Source organism: Coenobita brevimanus, chromosome 23, assembly GCF_032717465.1.
Source record: "Coenobita brevimanus isolate Jiangsu-jjx chromosome 23, ASM3271746v2, whole genome shotgun sequence".
Classification (NCBI taxonomy): Eukaryota; Metazoa; Arthropoda; class Malacostraca; order Decapoda; family Coenobitidae; genus Coenobita; species Coenobita brevimanus.
The window spans coordinates 72,489,272-72,506,327 of NC_136976.1; the positions used below are offsets into that span (position 1 = coordinate 72,489,272).

Consider the following 17,056-nt stretch of genomic DNA (forward strand, 5'->3'; position numbering starts at 1 on the left):
CTTATAAATCTTTTCACCTGTCTCTTCCTCTCTACATTTAACACTTCCGTCTCTCAACTTCCTCCGCGCCCCTGTTTCCCATCCACTCACAATATGCTTTCTTCTTTTGTGCCACAACCTGTCCCATCTCTTCATTCCACCATGCTATTCCTTGCACCTCCTTTTGTCTTCTCTTCCCCACACACCACTTCACACGCTGCAAAAATTTCTTCCGTGAATATTTTGCACACACATTCCACGTCCCAAATCTGCTCCAAATCATGTTTACCCAACCGCAGCTCGCTCCTTCACTTCTCTCTTAAATGCTGCCTTTTATCCATACTCTTGCAACCTTTCTACCCTCCTTGTATGAACTACTTCCTCCTGTGTTTCCTTTCTATTCCTCAGTTTCATTTGCACCTTGACTTTCACCACCACCAAGTGGTGGTCAGAAAGTCCACTCCCCCAACCTCTGTATGTTCTTGCATTTTCTATGTGCTGTGGTATAAAAAATATGAACAGTCCCTGCGCTGACTGATAAGAAGAAATTTTATCAAAAAAAAAAAAAAAAAAAAACGCATCACGTTAATCTGACAGCAAATGGAAAAAAGCGTGCAAGTCGGCCCAAATGACCATATGGCCAGTCCCTTCTGATCTCCCACAGCAGATTTTTACCTTACCAAGACTCAAAAGTTATGAGCAAAGGCTGGTTAAACAATTAGGTTAGATTTAGTAAGATTTTTTTATGCGTGTGATTTCCATCCAAATTATTTGTTACTGATGGGTTGAAGTCACACACACACACACACACACACACACACACACACATATATATATATATATATATATATATATATATATATATATATATATATATATATATATATATATATATATCTGAATACAGGCCGACGGCATTCCAAGTGGAACACGGGATAAACTGAAAACCACGCACATCGTTCTGCATTGGGAATATACTAAAACAGTATATACCGCCATTATCCAGCATTAAATATTAAATTCTGGCTATAGGTGAGAATTTTATTCAAGTTGTTGTTTGTTTAAAGATTTCCTGCACCTACATGTACAGTATAGTGCAAGTCGGGCCATACATTAGCCCTGTCAGTGGAGTGTAGGCTAAAAAATAGTAACGGGAAGACAGGGCCTGGGGACTGCCCAGCACGCACGCCCTGTCTTCTTGCTGGCTTTGTGGTGCGTGTGTTGAAACATTTATAGCAGCCCTTATAGGATAAACGGATTATAAACATGTCTAGCAGCCCCACTCATCTGTTCTGAAGTTAGGAATTATTGTTTGACGTCAAACACTACGGTGATGTCACACGAGCGGCTGTCTGGAATCCGGAAAATTTCACGAAGCCAGTGGACAGCCGATGACCATGACCATTCGAGGATGGCACGTGGACAATGTGCTTCCATTGTGGTTCATGTGTATTTACTGCATTTCATTATATTTCTTTAATGTTTTTCTACCGATTTATTGCTTTTGGTAACCCTTCAAATGAACAGAGCTAAATGAGGATTATAGGTCATGCTAACGCGCCTTTAGACGTTTCACCATTTTCACTTTTCTTGGTATTTCCGTCGTGCTTTTTTGGGGCTTAATATTTTCCTACTACAGTATATTGAGGGCTTCGTGGGGTGAGAGCAATTTTTAAAACCTCCTTTTAATCAACTGTACAAACTTATCAGCTGCAAGGTCAAACTCATATATTTGAGAAGTTTCATGTCTGTGGTGGGAATTAATTAGTCACTGAGTTATTTAGGTACTTCCGCTCAATCTATTCTGGGAAAAAGGGAAGTTTCTCCTACTCGACTGAAGAGAAAGTGAACCCTGACAACAGACTTTAAAGCGGCAGACGACCGAATCAACCACACAGCGAGGAAAGCAGCCGAGCGGTGAGGGTATGTGAGTATTATTTCAAATTTTTTTTCAGTATTTAGTCTGATTATAATTATTTATACCCCAATGTGGTTCAGAAGTGGCCATAGACATAAATCACTGGGGTGTATAATTAACAGGGCTCATGACACTTAGAAGTAACAGATAAAATAGCATTTATAGGCGTGCAATGATGAGCTCTTGGTAACATTATCCCCTGCCTAGCCAAGCCAAGCCAAGGACACAGTGTCACGGACCCCAATCGTCATCAGACCTCGTATCATATCCGAGGAGTTGAGAGCTGAAGTGCAACGCTCATGTAAGAAAAGGCTAATCGTGATCGTGAAGCTTAAAGGTGCCCAGTGATCTTGTGCTTGGATTACATAGGTACCAAATGCCTTTTTTCCCCCTCTCTGTTTTGAATTAATATTATATCCAGTGTTTAGGTGTGGTTATGAAAAATTTTCAGAATTACATCCAAGTGACACAAAAAATGATAAATAGTCATTACTAAACTAAAAATTCTAAGCACTTTCAAATCCATATGCATTCATTGCAAACACATTTTTGCATATTTACCGTAGTAAAATAAGGAGGTAGCGTGAGATTTCCCAGTCTTGTTCTCGTCTGGTATTACGTCAGCATTAAAGTGAACAAACCTAATTTAACGTAACCGAACTAGATCTTAGTGTAGATGCAATAACAAACTTTTCGAGGAGCTGCACAATGCCCTCCCACACCCTTTATTACAAAGTACTAAAAGTGCATTTGTGACATGTGTTTTGAAGATATATTGTTTAAAACTGCATAAATTACCCAGTAAATGGTAAATGTTAATACCAGGTTCATTAGTTGGATGTAATTTTGAAATAATGCCAGTTATATACAGTACGGTATTGGTTTTGATTAACATGCAAACCATAGTAATTGATAAGATGAATTACTCTGTACAGTGTTCAGTTATTAATCTTAATTATAAGTCAGGGTAATGTGTATTAAAAGATGATTCTCTTGAAGTTGGATCATTTGTTAAAACATTCAAGAAATGATGCATGTAAGTTTAGTGAGAGGATGCAGTATTCTTGTTTCATTTGATAATCATTCTGGGTACTGTATTGTGGGAGTGTCCAATAGTTAGATCTCATCTGTGCAAACACCTTTTAATTTGTGACATTTCTATCAAATCAGTAGTAAGACAAGGACCTGGCATAGCATTTTCTAGTTGAACCATTTATCAGCCAGGATGAGTTGTGAGATTTACGCTGGTTGATCACCAGTCAGTTGCTGCCTGGTAACTTTTGTTTTGTCATGGTCTCTTGTGTAACAGGTGCTTTCTGATTCTGTTTTTTTTTTTTTTTTTTTTTTTTTTTTTTTGGGGGGGGGAGTAATGTGAGGCTGATAGCTAAGGTATGGTTGGAGTTTGTTTTGGTTAGGACTGAATTACTTGGGGTCTAATGGAATCAGGGTAAGCTAATTCCAAAAATGACTTGTAATTCACTCATTTTGGGGAGTATATCTATCTATCTATCTATCTATTTATCTCTCTCTCTTTCTCTCTCTCTCTCTCTGTATGTATATTTATGTAAAACTGATAATTTCTAATGGAAGTGAAGGTAAAACAAGTGAATCACACACATGCACTCACAAAAAAAGGGAAGGACTATAAGTTGAGTAGGGGCAACAATGAGAGTATTACTGAAGTGTATCTTAAAGAAGCATTTTTTGTGGAAATATTGGAGAGAAGATACAAGTAAGTTTGGTGAAGTCTGTCAGTAGCCTAGTGTAGGAAAAAAAAATATTAATGAGTTATTTATTTTTCAGATTACAGTGCTTTGCTAACAATTCCATAATGGCCACTGAAGCAACTGCTCTTAGCCATAGTGAGGCCAGTGCCTGCTGTGCCGAGCCTGATGCTGCCACAAAGGTTAGTTCTGAACATACATATATATATATATATATATATATATATGCCATACATACATAACATGCATACATACATATTATATACTTTTTTTTTTTTTTTTTTTTTACGTGTCCGACTCTGGGCAAAGGCTCAGGGCCTATTTCTTGGGGGCAGTGGCCTATCCCAAGGCCCAGTAGTCCTCCTACACCTCCACATGTCACCACTTCGGCGCTAACACCCACCGTCCATATTGAATACATGCTAGGGCTGTCTCATACAGGACTGGTGTATTGGTATTAGCGGGGGTATTTTTACGACATGTCGGCGGGTCTTGTGGTGGATCAGTAAAGACTGATTTAATGAAATTAAAATCCTTAAACTGTTCCCTTCCCCAGGCGGGATTCGAACCTGGGTCCGTTAGGACTGCAGGCCATCTCTCTACTCTGAAGATAGTAGGAATCTATCTATCTATCTATCTATTGCCAGATGCCATAATCCCGTATGGGGTGGCCATTTGACTCTGAGTTATTTGTTTTACAGGGAGGGGCACTAACCCTCCACCAACCCACTTGACTCGTAGGGAGCACATATGGTTTGGTTATATGGTTATCACCCAGTGTTGTAAATGGTTTCTTGGCTTACAGGAAACCATTTGGCTTGTCACTCAATGTAAAGCCACCTGTAACGGAAAGAAAAGCATTAAGGAGTGACAGGAAAGATGGGAGAAATAGGAAGAGAGGAGGGCAGGCACAGAAAAAGAATGATAAAGGCTAAGGAAGAAGTAGGCAGCACTACATCAAGTGAGTGGACAATGGTCGCCACCACCTACCGCTATGAAATATAAAATCCATTTTCTGCTTGAGGGGATTAACCAGTTCAGTCTAATGTCAGACAGTCTTAGTCAACATAGGAGAGGCCCAGAGACTGAAGGGGAGTGCATGATGTATAAGTAGAGAAATTGATGTCGTTTAAGTATGGTAGTGCTTGAAGACATATGAGTACTGTACAGTAGTGACAACTCTTTGTCCTTTTTTTTTTTTTTTTTTTTTTTTTTTTTTTTTTTTTTAAATGCTGCTACCAGAAGGTTTTATTCAGTTTGGGGGAGATGTTTCAAACAGGAGGAGTTGGATGTACCCTTCATTAACCCATTACCATTATCGGATCATCCAAAGTTAAAACCATCTGAGGATAGCAAGGAAAATCTTGAGATGTCAGTGTATTCAGAGGATTAAGGATTCTGTTTGATCATGAGGCAGTCTTTCTTAATGTAACAGTACATACCAGTACCAATACTTTAATCAGTGTGAGAACTGAAAATGTTGGTTAGTAGACACATACCATACTGCCAACCCAACCAATGGAAGTTCCTCTGTTTTTTATACGAGTATTGTATCTGCATTCAGTTAAATCCAGCCATTCTGTTTATCCTTTTAATTAGCAAGAAATTTGTTTTACACTATATTAATAAATTTTTTCTCTGGCAGGATTTCATCTTCCAGCAGACAATGTTTCGCATCAAGGACCCCAAGGCCTCTTTAGATTTCTACACTCGGGTGATGGGAATGCGGCTTCTCAAAAAGCTTGATTTCCCATCCATGAAATTTTCTTTGTACTTCATGGGATATGAGGCAGCTGAAGATATACCCAAGGATGAGACTGAGAGAACTACTTGGTGCTTTACCAGAAAAGCCACTCTAGAACTAACCCAGTGAGTATATACCGGTAGTACTGTATCTAGCTAGTGTTTGACTTTTTGGCTATTATATCTTACTCCCTGATGTGGAGAGATGCATATGAGAGTTTTCAGACTGTAGCACCAGTTGAGCAGGGCAGTACTTCCAAGGTGGATGGAAAGCTGATAACAGAGAGAGCTGGAGCTCTCATTTCATCAGCCCTCGGGACTAGTTCCTGACCATCCCCCTTTGCTGTACTTTTTCATTGTTTCAGTAACAGAGAGTAGGCAAGCATACTCTCCAGTATAAGTTTTTCTAACTGTCGACACCAAACTACTTGCACATTACGTAGCAACTAAACTTCCTATTCAAAATGTGAAAAAATGGCGTCTTTGAACCAAGCCTCGGAGTCCCCAGGGGGTGTGGAGGACAGTAAATGCCCCCACCATCCGCCCCTCTCCTGATGACGACTCAGTGAGTTACCTGGAACGACTGTCTGACTCCCTCTTCATTTCTGCAACATCAGCAGCCTTTCGTGTAACAGTCTCTCTGTTATGCACCAACTCTCCTCCTCTAAACCTCACCTCCTCTTAACTGAGACTCAGCTGTCTGAGGCAACTGATAGCAAAGCCTTCTCTTTATCCTCCTACTTTCTCTATACTCATTTCAAAGCCAGAGGTGGCTGTTGTGTATATGTATGCAATGACTTACCTTGCTCTCGTGTTCCTGAACTTGATTCTTCTGAATTCTCTACCCTGTGGCTTCAGCTTTGTCATTTTCTGACTAATTAATTCTGCTGTTACTTATCCCCTAATTCTACTGACCATGAAAAATTCTTCGACTATCTTACTTCTGCGATGGAACACATCTGTTTCTCCATTCTCTGAAATCTCCATTCTAGGAGATTTCGGTGTTCACCATCACCTTTGGCTCTCCTCTCCTTTCACTGATGCACGTGGTGAACAAGCCTACATCTTTTCTATCCTTAATGACCTAGTGCAGCTTGCACAGCACCCTACCCGTATCCCTGACAGTCTTGGAGAGAGTTCCAACATACAGTACTTGACCTCTTCCGTACAACTAATCCTTCTTACTTATGCTGTCATTCTTTCCTCTCCGTTGGGCTCTTCCGATCTCAACCTTAGTACCGTAACTTGTCCTGTCACTCCAGTACGGCCTGTGGACACTCCAAAGAAATGTCACTTGTGGCAATTTGGAGCTGCTGATTGGGAGGCCCTCAGGCATTACTTCTTTGATTTTCCCTTGTATGATTATTGATTCCAAGGCCGGGAGCCATCTGAGTGTGCCTTGCACATTACAGATGTTATTCTTGTGGGCATGGAAGCATACATTCCTTTCTCATATCCATTGACTAATGCAAAAAGGCTTTGGTTAAATCACGCTTGTTCTGATGCTGTCCACAACAAGGAGAGCACCTATAAAAGGTACCTGAGCCAACCCACCCCTGAATCACATCTTTTTTGACGTTTCTGCCTGGATCGTGCTAAGTCTGTTCTTCGCTTTGCTAAAAATATTTTCATCCATACTAAATGCTCTCAACTCTCCAACTCGAATTCCTCCTGCTCCTTCTGGCACCTTGCCAGAAACCTTTTTAACAACTTTACCTCATCATCCTTCCCTCCTCCTTTCTACTCTGATGACTTTGTACTTATTTCTTCTACTGATAAAGATCTCTTCGCTCAGACCTGCTCCTCCAATTCCGGTGCTGTTCCTCCATCACTTCCCCCCCTCTGACTTCCTCATGGCTGACATTGAAATTTCTTCTATTGGATGTATTTTCAGCCTCACTAGCTTCAATACTAGCAAGGCATAATGGGTCTGATGGGGTCCCTCCTGTTGTCCTCAAGAACTGTGCTCCTGTACTTACACCCTGCCTAGATAAACTCTTTCGCATATGTCTATCAACATGTACATTGTCTTCTTGCAGGAAGTTTGCTCTCATTCAGCATGTCCCAAAGAAGAGTGACCATTCCCAACCCTCTAATTATCGCCCAGTTGCCTTAACATCTTGTGTTTCAAAAGTTTTCAAGTGTATTCTTCTTCATCATCATCATCATCATCATCATCATCTACGGGTAATCCTGTGTTCCCCTACGAGGACTGTAGGAGCCTGGGGTTAGACAAGTTGTCCTGACATTTCAGATGAGAGTGGCCAGCCTCACTCATCCCTGAGTGGCATAATGTGAGCAGTAAACCCCAACCACCCCTTGGATATAAACTTACACATGCTCAATTCAGTTGGAGTGCTTTATTTACCCACTAAACCACCAGGTGCCATAATGTGTTTATATGGTTACCACCCAGTGTAGTAAATGGTTTCTTGGTGTGGAGGAAACCTTTTGGCTTGTCACTTAAGTGTAGAGTCACCCATAGACAGAAGGAAGAAGAAAAAATGAAGGAAAGAGAGGAAGAGAGGAAAGGGCAGGCATCCGAGAGCAGCACTACATCGACTGAGTTGGCGGTGAGAGCCCCCACCTACAGAAAAATTTTAAAGTGTACATCTAACGCTATCCACTTATACGCTGATTCCACCCTTCACCTTTCCATTCGGTTCCCACAACGTCCATCTCAGGGATGAGGCTATGGCACACCTAATGTCTGACTTGGCTCGTATCTCTGACCGGGGTAAAAGTAATCTTGTTTTTAATGCATCAAAGACTCAGTTCTTACACCTATCAACCCAACAGAATCTTCCACAGGAGTACCCACTAATGTTTAATAATATCCAGCTAAATCCTGCATCATCCTTAAACATATAATCGTATAACCATAATTTGGTTACATGGTTACCACCCAGAATAGTAAATGGTTTCCTAGTGTACGGGAAACATCATGAAGCCATTTACTACCCTGGGTGGTAACCATACTGTATAACCAAATTAAGGCTCCTGGTGTTTTAGTGGGTAATTAAGGTGCTTCAGTTCGGTTGAGCTTGTGTAGGTTTATATCCAAGGGGTGTTTGAGGTTTATTGTTCATGTAATGCCACTCAGGGATGGGTGAGGCTGGTCACTCTCATCATAAATGTCAGGACCAACTTACCTAGCCACAGGTTCCAACGCTCCTTATAGGGTGACATAGGATTGGATGATGGATGAATGGATGGATGTATGGGAATGAGAGAGAGAGAGAGAGGTGTATATATAAAGCATATTTGCTGAGGAATGTATGTGCAGCACAGAGTGGTTAGGATACGAAATAATGTGATTCGTGAAAGGTGTGGAGTGAGGAAGTTGTTGGACACCAGAATTGAAGAGAGTGTACTGAGATTGTATGGTCATGTGGAGAGAATGGATAACAATAGAGTGGTGAAAAAGGTATGTCTGAGCAAATTTGAAGGAGGGAGAAGGTGAGGTAGGCCAAGGAGAAGGTGGAAAGATATGGTGGATGAGTGTGTGAGGAAGAGAAGTTTGGAAGTTGATGAGGCTAGGGAACTGACGAGGTTGAGCTGGCTGGATGAATGTTGTGAGGAGAAGTGCATGATCAGGGATTTTGGCACCCCTTTTTAACGTGGCAGCGTTTGGATTGACTCAATCAGATTCATTTATTTGGAGATACAGAATGTGGTGAATGTTTTTGTCATATCCGATAGAGCCAGGATTCTGGGGGCTTGAATGATGAGTGATTGGAATAGTGGCCCATTGGATTGGGCAAGTTTTGGCTGTCTGGACATTGCTGTGCCTCACCCTGCCCTGGAGTGGGAAAGGAGGTCTGGATGATGATGATTTTTTTTTTTTTTTTTTTTTTTTTTTTTTAAAGATGTATAATAGTAAAACAGTTGAAGAAAGGTAAACCTAATTTTCATTTTTTAAAAAGCTGAATAAAATCATCAGGAGATGGCAAGGAAATGCATATGTATGACGGAGTTTAGTAAATTATAATGTTTTGTCTCTTGTTAATTGTCTGCTAACTTTTCAGTAACTGGGGAACAGAATCTGATCCAAACTTCACTGGATATCACAATGGAAATTCAGACCCAAGAGGATTTGGTAAGTAAATTCTGGACCATGTTTTAGAGTAACATATTGTAAATGCTTGTGGCCACCATGTAAGGGATTAATATGTCTCTTATAATAGACAGATAGATAGATGCACCACATTATTACAGTACATACTGTCCATCAACATAACCTCAACAGAAGCTCATTGGGAGCTCCAAATTCAAGTTGCTAGTTTCCTGCAGTCCACTGGGTTCACCTCCAGATGATCATGTGTTCACAAGAACAGTAACAGCAGAAGCATCTTGTCATTATGTATAGTTGGTCTGCTTAGTACACTATACAGTACTTGTTTTACTTCAGCTTAGCCAAAAATCGCTGTCTCTGTCTTGAATGCTGAAATGTAGCAATTGATCAACACTAGGCTATGTTGTTAGTCACAAAGTGTTAAAGAAAGCATGTGGAACTGTAGCATTGCCCTTTTTTGCCACTGAGATATGTGAAATAAGCTGCAAAAGGATGAAAGTCTGGGCCAAATTAAAGTAAAACAAGTACCAGTATAGTCTTTTGGCTTACACCCAAAGTTAATGATCGTGGTATTATACAGTAGGTATTGTGGTTATGTAATTTGAAAATAATTTTATTCATTCATTCATTCATCATCTAATCCAGTGTTGCCCCATGATGGATGTAGTAGCCCGGGGATAGGCAAGTTGGTCCTGACATTTGTGATGAGAGCATCCAGCCTCGCTCATCCCTGAGTGTCATTACGTAAGCAATAAACTCCAACCACCCTTTGGATATAAACCTGCACCGGCTCAGTCTGATTGGAACACCTTACTACCCACTAAACCACCAGGTGCCATAATTTGGTTATGTGGTTACCACCCAATGTAGTAAATGGTTTGCTGGTGTACAGGAAACCACTTGGCTTGTCACTCAGTGTAGAGTCACCTGTAGACAGAAGGTAGAAGAAAAAATGAAGGAAAGAAAGTCGGGAGGAAGGAAGGAAGGAACGAAGGAAGAGAGGAAAGGGCAGGCACCCGAAAGCAGCAGTACATCGAGTGAGTGGATGATGAGTGCCCCCACCTACCACTGAATAAATTCAGTCTAGAATGAATATAAAACTAAACATGTGTTTGATTACCAGGTCATATTGGAGTCATGGTGCCTGATGTGGAGAAGGCGTGTCAAAGGTTTGAATCCCTTGGAACCAAATTCATCAAAAAACCAAGTGATGGTAAGCGTATTTCATTTGCTTGCTTTGAGACAGGCTGGATTTTGTTAGTAATAGTAGTGTTTTTAAGGTCAATACCTGAAGATTTTGTCCAGCTAAGAGAAACCTTATCTGTCAGAAGCTAAAAAAAAATTGTCATGAGTAGCCCATTCACTCGTCCTTGTACACCAAGGAATTCTGTATGCCTAGGATGGCATTATGTAATATATTGCTTACCTCTATATATTTATATACATCATTATTACTGCTAACACTATCTAAATTCACAGGTAAGATGAAGAATATTGCCTTCATTCAAGACCCAGATGGTTACTGGATTGAAATCTTGAATGCACACAACATGGCTGAGATAAAGCTTGAATGAATCTGTATGAAGACTTTCTCCCGTATGATTACATTAATGTAAGCAATTGAGCACTGGAAGTGCGTCTAGGAACTTTGAGTACAAGTTCTTTTTCAAAGACCTCTGTCTCTCTTGCATGCTACTGCCTCATGTGAAGTGTGGCCATAACAATAACATTCAGGTATATCTGTCTGCTTAGTAGCCCTCACTTCGGTACCAGTGTAAAACAACTCGCAAGCAGTGCACTGTGCCCTCACTGCAATGCAGCTCCCTCACACGACAACACACTCAATTCATGTACTTCACTTTCACGACACAGACACACCTCAACAACATGGCATTTGATGTTTTATAGCACATGGCTGAAGTGCCTGGTTTCCTGCAGTCCACTGGGATCATATCCAGATGATCCTGGGGCATCAGTAACAACATTAACAACTATCCCCCCCCCTTTGTCTCATACACTCCTAGATTCAATTTTTCACTGGTCTCAAGGTACTTATTATAATTTTTAGCACCATAGTCACCTCTATACTACCACATTATTCATGTGTCTGTTCACAGGTCCATCTGTCCTCCAAGCCACTCCACTGACACTTCTGATGTAACATGTATCAACAGCTCTCAAAACACGGCCACTTCGACAAAATTTCCACATGCACTGGCCACCATACACTCAGAATTGCCTTCCACACCTGTAGCTGTTCTTCCACACCAATACCTGTTCACACCCATACCTGTCCTTCCACAGCCATATTTGTCCTTCCTCCCCTGTTCTTGTTCACACCCATATCTTTCCTTCCACACCCTTACCTGTTCACAACCATATCAGTCCTGACACACCCAGACCTGTCAGTGGCATATATAGGATTGACCTCTTCAGTCTGAGGGTGTACTGTATTTTTTATTTTATTGTTATCTCCAGATTATTTTATTTAGTTTAGGAAGGCTCTCTAATAGTGAAGAGGTTTAAAGAGTCTTTCTTGAGCTGAATATAAATTATGAATGTCATTAGAATAAGATACAGTATATGTCATTGGAGCAAAGTAGTTATTATCCCTTCAGTATGGGAATGTCATTTATAATGTTATTGGTACCACATATGAGAGATTTTTCAAATTGAAGGGGTTATAGAACCTTTGTTAAACCCTCTCACTGCTTTAAATCCTGACTTAGAATAATCTAAGAAAGGCCTGATGAAAATGTAATCTGTGTAATCAGTGAAGGGATTAAAAGAGGAGGGTTTCCACCAGACCAAGTTCAGTATTCAGAGGCAGGACAGAGGAGTGGTTAAAAGAGCTAGGAGGAATTGGAAACAGTATTGTGATTCTGCAGGAGGCTCTGCCTGAAAATGTGTATACAGCACTCATTGTAAGTTTTGTTCATTGAATGGGAGCTAAAGGGGGTTTCCAGGCAACCCAAACCCCTGTGCCCATGTGTCAAGTACAGTATTGGATGGGGTTGTGTCTTTCTCCAGATGCATAAGTGGATCAGTGGCCCTTAAGGATTCATACATATTGCTTGAACATGTATATTGGAGCTGTCTTCCCTTGTCAAGCAAGTACAGGTTATCTGGTATAATATATAACATTGGCTTCCATCACTCCATTACTGGCTGTGCATCATTTGCTGTATGTTGTTGCCAAACCTAGGATTTGTCTTCCAGTGCTTTTTTATACTAACCTCTTGGTTCCGCCATGAATGCTTTTCCTCCTTTCAGCCAGTCTTTAAATTGATTCTCCATACTACCATCTCTGTTTGCAAACCTGCTTAAATACTCAAACATTATTGCATTCATTTTTGTACCACGTAGTCTTTAAAATATTCACCCTTTGTGCTACCATAATTGTTCACAGTGCAGCTAAGATACTAAATCACTCGTATTTACAGTTTTGGTGCTGTTTAATATTATACAGTCCCATTATTAACACTTGTGACATCAGCGTCAGTGATGCCTTGCTTCTTCCTGGGAACACCCTTGTTAAGGGATAGCCATGACGAAACTAGCTGCTGGCTACGTTACTTTCACACACCTCTCTCTCCCTCGAATACTCTTCTTCCTTATCTGTAATCAGTTACTGCTTCAATCTGTGCTTGACTTGCCAGCATCCACTGTCCCCATGACAGTGGAGGTATTTATATAGGGGGGGAGGGGGGGCAGAAAAGTCATCCAGGTGATTGAGAATGTCTGTGCCTTTGTCTGATATTGTCACATCTCTCTCATCATCCACGCACATCACCAGTTTCTTTCCCCAGACCGACTGTCTCTTTATCTCCAGTAAGCACAGCATTGGCAGACATAAGTGCTGACAGCTGCCACTCATCTCATTACTTCAGAATTGCTCCCAGTCTAAGTTTTCTTACTCAATCCTCTCTTGAGTACTGTATCAGTTTTCTATAAACAGCCATAGTGACAAGACATCCCAGTTTCAGTCTAGAATTTTCTCAGTGTGTCAAGCATCTTCATATATGCCTTTGCTTTGTTATACAGGTATACTGCAGGGATGTATAAATTACGCCAAAAGGATAATGGCAGGTAAGCATAGTGTTACCAAGAAACATAAATATTTATTGAATCGCATCAAGTATGATTGCTGTAGTAGAAGCAGAACATGACTGAGGTAGATGGATGGCGTTTAGTATGTTTGAGAGCCAGTGTGGGTTGTGGTGAAATACTTGGCCACAGCTGAATTAGAGATTATTTTTTTTCTGTGTTGTATGCAAAATAAGATGTATTTAGAAGTGGGTAAAATTGTGGTGTATTACAGTAATGTTTTTGTTATGGTATTGTTATTATTATTTTAGGCGGCCTGAGGTATATATATATATCATGAATGTATTAGTAATGAAAATATTAAGTGTAAATTGTTAGTTGTACAGGTTAACTACTGTGTGGCACGAGGTGGTTTAGTGGTTCAAGTGCTATCTAGTGGTTTATCAGTCCTATAGTGCCAGTAAGGGAAGTGACATTTTATTGAATTGACCCACAGTAGCTTTTAGTCTTGGGCTTTTGCACCTCATATGGGACAATATGGGATTTTCTGTTAGTTTTTACTAATTGAGTGATTCCTCATTTAATGTGCTTTTATCAGTTTTCATTACAGTATTAAGCTGTTAATCATCATATGAACACTTCACATAACACACCATTGTTCACTATTAAGTACTCTAGATGTTCAGTTCACACTAGCGCATCTCTGTTAGTATGAGACATACACCAATTTCAGTATTGTATACCATATATGATGGTACAGCTTAGCACAGTTGAAGATGATTTTTTAGCATTAGAGATTATGAATATATAGCCTTTTTTGCTGGAACATAACCCACTCTTAAAGCGATCTTCATTTAACCATGGTAGTTTCAAAGAACAAAGTGACAATGTTAAGTGAGGAATTTATGTACTGTATTTGTGTAGTTTGTTTATGAACAGACAATGTAATGTGTGGATGTTTGTTGTTAGTGTGAATGTGCTGCTCACTTGTTATTGATGGGGATAGCTTTTTGGAACTGAAGAGAATAAATTTTTGATGATCTGTGAGTCCTTTATGTGTCACCACTCCTGTTAGTACTTACTCCCTTGCATAATCCATTCCACAGGCTAAATATTCCCTCTACCTGTTTTGTTCCACATTTGTTTCATCCACAGATTGTCCCTTCATATTGGATAATCTATTATCATGTATTGTTTACAAATGTGACCTGTGGGATAAGGGGCTGAATAGAGAGGATGCTAGAGATAAGTAGCTTGAATAGCTATCTATCTATCTATAGCTTGACGCCCTAATCCCGCAAAGGGTGGTCGCAGACAAAACGCCTCCAAGTCGCTCTGTCACCCACTATTTGACTACCCTCCCCCCAACTCACGCCCCCCTCCCTCATGTACCTCTCAACTCCATCCCTTCACCTCATCCTCGGTCTACCTCTCCCTCTCCCTCCCTCCACCTCACCTACCTACACCCTCTTAGTCAGTCTTTCATTCTCCTTTCTCTCCACATGTCCAAACCACCTCGGTGAATAGCTGCTTTTAGTTTATCAAGGCCGATGCATGCAAGCCTCTTGTAGCCTTGATGAGTGAACAAACAAATGAATGTCACTCCATCTTCATGTTGGAAACAGTAAAGATGATGATGAAATGATTGTATGGTAGTGTGAGGTGCAGTGATATACCTCCTGATTTTGTGGCCAGATGCACCAGTTAGGGTCAAAAGTAGGTGCTCTGTGCACTTACATACCCAAGGTGCTGCTGGAGAATTTCAAGCCATGGTAGCACCGGAAAGGGTGAAGGCTCATCATCACTGTCATCAGTAATCATCATCATCTCTGCACTCCTTCAACTAGAGGATGTCATTATTAATTTTTTTCCGTGCTTGAAGACTTTTTAAATTGGCCGTAGGGGAGACTTTTGCTGATATTTGTTGCTTTGAGACTGTTTTTGCTCTAGGGAGACTTATGAATTTGTTTTTGCTGGTTTGAGGTATTTAGTCTACGAGAGACTGTTTTGACCGGGTTAGATGTTGCCTTTGTGAACCCTTTCACAACCAGACGTCTCCCCTTAATTGAAAGAAAATCGCCTGTATCATGAGAAACATGGGATTTGGCAGCCCAGTCACCTACCATTAGCCTTTTCACTGTGATATTGGTAAAGTTGTAAGAAGAAATAAAAATAAAGTTAACTATGCGACACATGGGTCTATGCGGCCTTCCAACAATAGTAATTGGTGGTGGGTTATTGAAGTTGAGCTCCTGGATGCAGGAGACGGCTTCCGTGGCATATGGAGATGATTTCAATTCTTACTCCTTTTGTGTTGGGCATCATTTTCACTTTAAAAAATGTATATATAAATTCTTCATACAGCCTAAGGTGGTCTTTGTTGAGATTATTTCTGAAGTAGTGGTAGGTGGTGGCGACCATCATCCACTCACTTGATGTAGTGCTGCCTACTTCTTCCTTAGCCTTTATCATTCTTTTTCTGTGCCTGTCCTCCTCTCTTCCTATTTCTCCCATCTTTCCTGTTACTACTTATTGCTTTTTTTTCCGTTACAGGTGGCTTTACATTGAGTGACAAGCCAAATGGTTTTCTGTAAGCCAATAAACCATTTACAACGCTGGGTGGTGACCACATAACCAAACCATACGTGCTCCCTACATGTCAGGTGGGTTGGTGGAGGTTTAGTGCCCCTCCCTGTAAAACAAATAACTCAAGAGTCAAATGGCCACCCCGTACGGGATTATGGTGTCTGCCAATAGACAGATTTCTGAAGTATTCAGTACAAGCAGTCTCATAAGATGAAAAAAATTATCCAGAGGTAGCAAGAAGAAATTATATGTCCACTGAATACATTCTTGCATGAACTAATTAGGAACCAAAGCTGGTATGCACAAAACTCAAATGGAAGACAGCCTTAAGGTCAGGATTATGTAAAGCATCTGTGGCTGTCCTAAGGCATTCTGCAGGTTTAATGCATGACTGCCACTACCCTGGTTGTATGGTGGCCTTAAATTAGTCATGATGCTCATAGGTAAGGCAAGCTTTAAGTGGGAAGAATGTCTGGGGGAAATCTTGACCAGTCAGATGGCAGAACACCTGAATGTGGGGTCAGTCACATTGCGTGGCCTTTTCATTTAAAAGCTGGCTAACTGACTTACGTGATAGCACTGATGCGACATGACAACAGTGGGATAATATAGCCTACATGAGATGATATGACAGCAATGACTTGACATATGGTACATGAGGTGACAGGACAGCATTTACATGATAATTATTAGATGATATTACTACTGATATACTGTAGTTGAGATGATGACACCACTTAAACACTACTGACATGACTGATGACATGACTGCACTGGCATGGCATAACAGCACTGACATGGAAAAGAACTACATGAAATGGCATAACATGACAACGTATAACAGCTGTAGCCTCCATGAAAGTACTGTACTGACATGTGACGCGGGTACCGGTACTGATATACTGTAAATGTACAGCACTGACATAACAACACTGACAGTAAATTATAGCATTAAATTTGGTATGGTTTTGTAGTACAGAATAT

The 17,056-nt window shown here is 40.6% G+C and overlaps 1 protein-coding gene across 2 annotated transcripts; it reads left to right on the plus strand.

Annotated features, from left to right (window-relative positions):
* The first annotated feature begins 1,886 nt into the window (after positions 1-1,886).
* On the plus strand, positions 1,887-13,105 carry Glo1 (Glyoxalase 1). Of its 2 annotated transcripts, none has more exons than XM_080267363.1 (6): positions 1,887-1,906; positions 3,701-3,803; positions 5,267-5,490; positions 9,393-9,463; positions 10,563-10,652; positions 10,919-13,105. In XM_080267363.1, exons 2-6 carry the CDS (start codon positions 3,729-3,731, stop codon positions 11,011-11,013), a joined length of 555 nt encoding a protein of 184 aa, XP_080123489.1. In that variant the 5' UTR covers positions 1,887-1,906; positions 3,701-3,728; the 3' UTR covers positions 11,014-13,105. The 2 variants fall into 2 exon arrangements, with proteins under 2 accessions (XP_080123489.1, XP_080123490.1); XM_080267364.1 differs by lacking the exon at positions 1,887-1,906 and adding an exon at positions 2,106-2,234.
* Positions 13,106-17,056: the final 3,951 nt, after the last annotated feature.